We start from the raw sequence: 8,718 nt of genomic DNA on the forward strand, positions 1-8,718 counted from the left end.
AATTAGCGTGAGTAGTTAAGATAGACTCTCTGTAACACTTTGACCTTTCCCCTAGAAGACAAGGACAGGTCAAACTGTTACCAAAATAGGGTAGAAATAGGGAACACTTTGCCCTTTGCCCCAGAGAACAATGAGAGGTCAAACTGTACCCGAAAGGGGTTAACAATTAAAATTTCTAGCGGTGGTGCAATGCATAGGTAGTGTGTGTGTGTGTGTGTATTGGTATAGCATTTGGGAATGACGTTGCAGTATTACTGGTCAGTGCTGGTAGGGAATATCTTTTGACAAAGAGGGCGTTTGCAAAATGACGTTGCTGTTTTACTGAATGGTTGAAGGAAATAAATCCTATTGATCCGTTGAAGATGATGTTGAAGTATTATTAGTTAGGGTTATACATTGTATACATTCCACCCGCATAGCCCATTGACTTATAAATATTATTTTCGTTGAATTATCAAAACATCATAACTTTGGTCAGTTGTACGGTCATCATGTCTGCAGGAAAACATGATCGTTCGATAGCATCTTCAAGGGTTGAGCCAATGTGTAGCGGGTTGCATTATCTGCGTCAACAAAACCAAACAGAGGACAGTTGTCCGCGATTAGTTCGTTTATCTACACGATTAACGGAAAAACCGTTGGGACAGTTAACGTTTAATCTTTAAAAAAAAAATACGATGACCCAACAGTCTGTCAAAAGTCATAGAAAAAGCTTGTATTTGGGTGGGAGTGTAACGGTTTGTTTATACAAAGGGTAAATAAACCAGTAGCCACGATTACAGGTGGTGATGCAATGTGTGACGTCATGGGAGAGAATAGCTTTTAGGAGATAATCTCCGGGACTAAGCGGGCGCGTGCGAATGGCTATGAATGAGGAAGTTAATCCTTCAATCGATAGTGTTGTATTGATCAATTCACTCGATCAACTATACGTGGGCCCTATATATTACGTCTGTTATAAGATGTGTTGCAATCTACCGAACTTTGCTTATACTTAGCTGTAGGTCTAAAACAAGAGAATACTATAATGAAACACACAATCTGATGAGACGGGCGTGTTATTAAAATGAGTTGGGGTGTTTATTTAATTATTTGTGTTTATCGGAGTATATTACCTCGTGAACATCTCATAATACAGGACTAAGTTTACTTTCCGTACATCGGAGTACCAGGCAATGCAAGATGTACCAACATGACGTTAGTTTTGGTTAAATTTACTGTAAATATCGAGTATCTTACTCAGTCGATGGACAATTGGCGGTGTATGTAAGTCAGACTGTTTTACGCAATGGAACGACTGTTCCAAAATTATCCTTTAAAGTCCATGGAGTATTAACTATTCTCCCAAAACAGATTAAAGAAGCTAAGTTATCATTATCTTGTCCAACAAATTGTAAGTTCTTACATATCCAAGCTACATGTATGTATACACACACAAAGTAGGCGTACATACAGTTACATCCAATGAACACAACTTGTTTGTCCTCAAAACATCGTTGTAGCCCGCACACATACCAAGGAAGCAGGTTCAGTACCCTAGGTTTAATGAACTATCTATCGATGCCTCCCCTTCCCGTGAGAGTTGTGACTAACGAGTATAAGTGCCTCCCACAAATCACTCAGATAACTTATTTGCAAGTTTTTGTAGGCCCCCTAGACATCCGTGCACAACACACGTTTTATAGAATAAAAAACCATCCCTCCTATAACTCTGTGTTTTTACATATCAAGGGAACGTTCAATTCGATTCTTTTGAATCGAATATTTCGGCAAAGTGAAATCTTTCCCAGTTTCATTCCCAGTTTGTTAAGATAGAAAAAACACTCACACCAATATCGTACTACCATTCATTGCATTAAACTGCTTTATTACAAAAGATCGATGGGTAAACAAGTACATCCCTTCGTTTAGTGTACAAACAAATCTAACCCGTACATTTACCAGTTTAGGCCTAGATTGTTTGTTTTCCACAAGTTTATCACAAAAAGTATTAATTAACTACTTGGTCCATCAAGACTCTTTTAGTTGTGCATCATTACGATTAACATGAGCATAAACTCACAAAAATCAGATGACATGCATGACAATCACACTATTTTTGCACTTTATGTTTTTTGACGGTATCGTAGTAAGTTCATTGATCTAGCCTCTTTCTCAATACTTATTAACCAAGTTGCAATAATAATGCTTGTTTTCGAAGTAAAAATACATTCGAGCATTAAACAATGATTTGTACACGCACACAAACGACTGAGTTGTCACAAACCTTTACCCGCAACAAAGGAACCGTAAAACAAATTAACCATTGCGTCACTCATCAAGAGTCCCCTTTTGACCTATTAACAAGACATAGTACACAAACAAGACAAGAGTTGCCAATGTTTGATGGAACCGGCTGTTAAAATTAGTACAAAAACACCTTGTTTTCACTAAATGCAGTAGGCCCCCCTACTTTCTCAGAAAAAATTGACTTCGCCTTCGTATTGAGAGAACAAGTCTGGGTAATAAAACAAACCAAATGACTGGAACAAATAACGAATATCGAAACACATATTAATAACAATTTACAAACAATATTGATATTAGGTAACCACAGAGAGATTGTTCGTCCGAGTAGGGACAAACTGTGGATAAAGCGCCTTCAGTCCATTTTAACCCCCATGGCCTCAATATCCAATAAGGAAATGACTATGTCTTTTCCTCGAGTCCTTTTCCCCGCAGATATACCGCCCTTTATTCTGCCTCATTCACCAATTAATTACTTGTTTGTTCTCCATCTTCTCATCAATTTTGATTTTGTCTTTTGTGCTCCCATCCTCCAGTGGTGAAACCAGCCCATTCACTCTAAGCCTTGTCACAACCTTCTTTGTTTATCCCTTGCTTTTTCTGTGTGCTTTCATATCTTTCCACGTGACTGCTTCTGTCCTATACTTGATTACGTGTGTGTGTTGTATTTTCATTAGGCCTTCGAGCTAAGGTCGAAACGTCTGGTCACTAACTTTTTTGTTTTTACAAACATATTAAAATAAAACGAGAAACTAGAGAGAAAATGGGGGGAAAATGCACAAACACAGCAAATCAATACTTATCAATGACGAAATGAAGAATCACATTTATTGTCCCGCGCCATAGTTTCTGTATATTTATGGGCCTACATCGTTGCAATCACAAGTGCAGACACTTGGAAACCTCTCACATAAATAGTCATTAAACACAAAGTAAAAAACAAATTTAAACACAAAGTAAACGACTGACAACCTATTTTTTACACATTATGTGAACGATAAACAAGAACAAACAAAGAAAACGAGCTTAATATGAAATATTAATTAAAAAACTTGACGTTTTGAGCGTCACTGGGTGACAGATTTGTGCGATATTATAAGAAGCCACTATTGTTAATATTATAAGTACTAGTAAAGGAAGCACGCCATAAAGGAAACTTAATGGACGTCAATCTTGCTTTATTTCTGAGCTGTGAACTGCTGTACCATGCATGTCATGTCATGCTCGATCCAAATATGGCGGCCCCAGGGCGGGCTCCGTAACGTCACCCACAACAACAAAATAGACTTAAGCAAGTCCTTTATTACACAAACTAATTGAATCGTAATTGAAACTAATTTAATTACAACAATACAACTAGAAGAAGAAAAAATCTAAATCAAATTAACCTAGAAGAAAAAAACTTGAAAACGAAAAGCTTTATAAAAAAAATAAAAAAAATAATAATATGAAAAATATATATATATTTAAAAAAAATAAATAAATAAATAAATAAAATAAAAAATAAAAAATGAACACTTTAAAACTAAAAAGTAATTGTTTTTAAATAAAATTTTAAAAACAAAAAAACTTCACGCTTAAACCACAAAACAAAACAACAACGACAAAAACAATTACAAATCATAACATACTTCCACAAGTAAACTTTCACGTTTGCAACTTACACATACTTTACAATTAAGTTATAATAGTAGACAAGCTTGGGTTTTGAAATTCCAAAAGTCACTTTTTAAAGATGTAAAAATACATAAATATGGAAACAAATAAACAAATAAATAACGATATTAATCAATCAATCAATCAATCAATAAATTGTGTATGAATAAATCAATAATCAACTAAATAAATATAAAAATATATGAATAAAATGAGTTTTTCGATCAAAACAAACAAATAATCAACTAAATAAATTACGTGTGATGAGTTTCAAATGTTATCAACTTTGTTTAAAATGAGTTTTTCGATCAAACCGAACAAATAATAGTAAACAAAATTACGTGTGATGTGTTTAAAATGTTATCAACTTTGTTAGTATAAATGACGTAATACAACCAAACCTAGCATATTTTGGTAATTATTGCGTCACATCTCTGCTTTTGGTGTCTTTTTTTCATATCTAAACAACAGAATACTGTTGTAGACATTAAGAGTTTGTATGTGTTTAATTTTCTAGCTGATGATTTTGAACTTAGAAGTTATTGTGCGGTAATTTTGTTATTTACAAGTAATTTTAAGATTTTTTCCTGTGACGAATGTCATGAACTGTTTTCGAGGTGTAAAAATCGTAACCGCCATCTAGCCCGCCACGTTGTTATCAAACAACAGTGTGGTGAATGCGGTAAAAATGTTTGCTCAAATCGACATTAAGCTTTCGCAAACATATGAAAAGTCAGCATGTGCCTCAAATTGGCCACATGACTTCAACCTGACACCAAATACACCCTAAGAACCAAAATATATTTGGCGGTGATGTCAGAAACTTATATATAATACGTCACGAAGGTGAATGAAGTTAAAGTGCAGAAATTCAACATGAAAGGAACTAACTGGACGGTGAAATTCAAAGATAACTTTGATATTCATGATCCGTCAGACATTCTTGGAAACTTTACACATTGTGTTTGAGAGTCTTTTAGACACACTGTACACTGACCCTACACCTAAAGATCTCGTCCGCACTCCGCATAGTATAATTACTTTACTGTTCAGAGTTAAATTACTCCATACAGTACATTCAATGCCAAGGATCATCTGACAGATGGGCGGGTTCTTTTTTTAGCCAAAAACGATAAAACAATTACACCCTCATACACCGTACATACTTACGAAAAAGTGTGTTTACCGTCTATACCATCTTTTCAGTTAAATAAAAACCAGTTTTGTTTAAGCATGTACGTTTTCCTCTTTTTTTAATTTGTTTTTTCATCGACTTTGTTAAATCATTAAATGGTGCACTTTTCTTACAGCTCGTCCGGAGGTTTTGAACATATTTTCGGACGATTTACCTAGCGTATAAAGACATAATGATATCAAACCATTATGTACAAAATAAATGAATTCACAGTACTAATAAGAAGTAACTGTAACTAAGTAAACTTTCGAGTACAACCAGAATAGAGCCGATGTGGTCTTGATGTTCTGAACAGTAAACTGTGCTCGTCTTCATCGCCCAATTTTCGCCCAAAGATAACGAGTGTTAGTATTATTTTGAATGAGAAGCAAGTCCATGAGTGAAAAATGAGTAAAAATCTGAGTGATCAGGTCACGAAGTGTCGATCATGCAGTGACGGACAAGTGGTATTGTAGTGTTCAAGATACAATGAGCATCTTGAAAGAGCCACGCAGTGATGATTAGTCTTCCTCATGGTAGTGTGAATGAGGCAAACTGTTATTGTTTGACTCATTTGGGATGTGCGGGAGTGATTCACGGAGCGCCGAAAGAAATGTCCACGCAGACATTGACGACTCGTTTGTAGTTTCACGAGGTGAAAATGATCGAGCCAGTCGATTCCACAACGTCTGACAAAACGTCGAGGAAGGGTGGGTTAGTTGAGTTCTATTAGATGCCGTGGTCTTTATTGTCCACGTACTCTCAGTGTAGGTATGATCCGTATAAGATCTTTAGAGGACAAGACGAGACATGTTAACAGTGAGCTGTGACGTCAAGGACAAGTCAGGACGAGATATGTTACGTAAACGTCAGTCACATGCGTGACGTTAGGGCAAGTCCGGACGGGTAGTTACGTAAAGTGTGAAGGAGAGTTATGTAAGAGTTAGAATAGTTCCTGATCGGTTGGTTAAACATAGATGGCTGAAAAGGACTTATAAAAAGTGATCGTTTTCAATCTTTAACACTCATTCCGCAAATTTTTTGCTAAACGGTATCTGTCGCCGTTAACCATGGCTGAAGTATTCATACCTAAATAGACTGTGACGGTGTGTTGACGGGAACACCTAACTCCCCGACGTCTGTGTTCAGGCCATTTGACTGTGTGAAAAAACTTACACACGAGCAAGTCAAAGCAGGATGGCGTGAATCTTTCAGCGCAAAGGAGGGAAGGTCTTACTTTTACAACATCATTACCAGAGAGAGTGTGTGGATCATTCCTACAATCACCAAGCCTGTCCAGCGCGGGCAGAGAAGAATGGTCGATTCAACTCCGTCTGCTATCCTTGCTGCAGCTATGGACGAGTCGGTTGCCTCTCCAATCGAGAGCGATGGCACGAAGAAGGACTCCCCATCATTCAGAATGGTGATCAAAATAATCCTGACTAAAATCATCGCCAACGAGATACTCCGTTTCACGTACTACGAGCAAACCCAACGTGCATGTGAAGGATGCGAGGAGAACTGGGCGAGTCAAGCTGAACATGAATGTTTATATTTTGGAGTGTCTCCGGAGTGCCGACTCTACGATTATGTAGATGAACATTACGAAAAAGCGAAGGAGTCTGTTCAAGTAGATACTGTTTTAGACATTCTTTGTGTTATGATCTCTTTTCTAAGAATAACTGAATCGAGTGAGGAGGATCCAAACTCAATGATTCAAGACATCCTTAACGGATGGAAAGAGGATCCAGAGGACGTTGCTCGTCTATTTCATTCAGCGGTTTTTGATGACTTATCCAAATTGATTGACTCCACGATCAAACAACTGAATGAATACAATCGTAGTTTGTGTTAGAAGTAATATTACATAACTGTTCCTCCTTATAGTATTTAATTATACTTACGTACATGGTTTTAAATAAAGGTAAAGAAATAAAAAAATATGTATTGATTTGTTATCCAATGATTCTGTGTTTATTATCCGTTTGTTGTTTAAATTTAACTTAAAATATAATTATTTAAGTGAATAAAGAGACATAAATAAAAAGACGAAGCGGGTGCCTAAAGTAGGGGCTCTTTATGACGGCACCGTGGGGGAAAAGGTCCCGCCGAACTATGGTACCAAGTCAACGTTACGTCTACGAACGTGACAATTTCTCGTCATAGTCTTGATAAGGACTTCCCAACAATCAAAATGGAAACAATATCACACCAACAAGCGGAAATACCAATTAAATATTGTGGAATTGACTAGGCGAGAACCTTTTGAAGTAGATAACCTTGCTTATCGAGTCCCAGCGTTTGTGTTGACCAATATTCGCTTTTGCAATAACGATGGCGCATGGGCAACATAATTAATCTTTATTTTAATTCAAATTTGTCCATTTTTTCAAAACCTCCAAAAATGTCATGTTTCTGACGATTGTTTCCCCCTCAGGCACAGCAATGTGTGGGGTCACATTGATTTCCAAACTGTCATATTGAGAATGGGTAGTGGGGTTGTTGCACTTGGCTAAAAAAAGAACCCGCCCATCTGTCAGATGATCCTTGGCATTGAATGTACTGTATGGAGTAATTTAACTCTGAACAGTAAAGTAATTATACTATGCGGAGTGCGGACGAGATCTTTAGGTGTAGGGTTAGTGTACAGTGTGTCTAAAAGACTCTCAAACACAATGTGTAAAGTTTCCAAGAATGTCTGACGGATCATGAATATCCAAGTTATCTTTGAATTTCACCGTCCATAGTTAGTTCCTTTCATGTTGAATTTCTGCACTTTAACTTCATTCACCTTCGTGACGTATTATATATAAGTTTCTGACATCACCGCCAAATATATTTTGGTTCTTAGGGTGTATTTGGTGTCAGGTTGAAGTCATGTGGCCAATTTGAGGCACATGCTGACTTTGCATATGTCTGCGAAAGCTTAATGTCGATTTGAGCAAACATTTTTACCGCATTCACCACTGTTGTTGTTTGATAACAACATGGCGGGCTAGATGGCGGTTACGATTTTTACACCTCGAAAACAGTTCATGACATTCGTCACAGGAAAAAATCTTAAAATTACTTGTAAATAACAAAATTACCGCACAATAACTTCTAAGTTCAAAATCATCAGCTAGAAAATTAAACACATACAAACTCTGAATGTATACAACAGTATTCTGTTGTTTAGATATGAAAAAAAAGACACCAAAAGCAGAGATGTGACGCAATAATTACCAAAATATGCTAGGTTTTGTTGTATTACGTCATTTATACTAACAAAGTTGATAACATTTTAAACACATCACACGTAATTTTGTTTACTATTATTTGTTCGGTTTGATCGAAAAACTCATTTTAAACAAAGTTGATAACATTTGAAACTCATCACACGTAATTTATTTAGTTGATTATTTGTTTGTTTTGATCGAAAAACTCATTTTATTCATATATTTTTATATTTATTTAGTTGATTATTGATTTATTCATACACAATTTATTGATTGATTGATTGATTGATTAATATCGTTATTTATTTGTTTATTTGTTTCCATATTTATGTATTTTTACATCTTTAAAAAGTGACTTTTGGAATTTTAAAACCCAAGCTTGTC

General features: G+C 36.1%; 1 protein-coding gene across 1 annotated transcript; it reads left to right on the forward strand.

Annotated features, from left to right (window-relative positions):
* The first annotated feature begins 5,777 nt into the window (after positions 1-5,777).
* On the forward strand, positions 5,778-7,021 carry LOC139944800 (uncharacterized). Its single transcript, XM_071941909.1, has 2 exons — positions 5,778-5,826; positions 6,214-7,021. Exons 1-2 carry the CDS (start codon positions 5,778-5,780, stop codon positions 6,969-6,971), a joined length of 807 nt encoding a protein of 268 aa, XP_071798010.1. The 3' UTR covers positions 6,972-7,021.
* Positions 7,022-8,718: the final 1,697 nt, after the last annotated feature.

Source organism: Asterias amurensis, chromosome 12 (assembly GCF_032118995.1).
Source record: "Asterias amurensis chromosome 12, ASM3211899v1".
NCBI classification, from domain to species: domain Eukaryota; kingdom Metazoa; phylum Echinodermata; class Asteroidea; order Forcipulatida; family Asteriidae; genus Asterias; species Asterias amurensis.

Excerpts from the sequence above, each read along its gene's own strand:
- LOC139944800 (XM_071941909.1), top strand. The coding sequence starts at position 5,778 with ATGATCGAGCCAGTCGATTCCACAACGTCTGACAAAACGTCGAGGAAG. Across the intron at positions 5,827-6,213 it reads TGACAAAACGTCGAGGAAGG|ACTGTGACGGTGTGTTGACG; the intron begins GTGGGTTAGTTG and ends ATACCTAAATAG.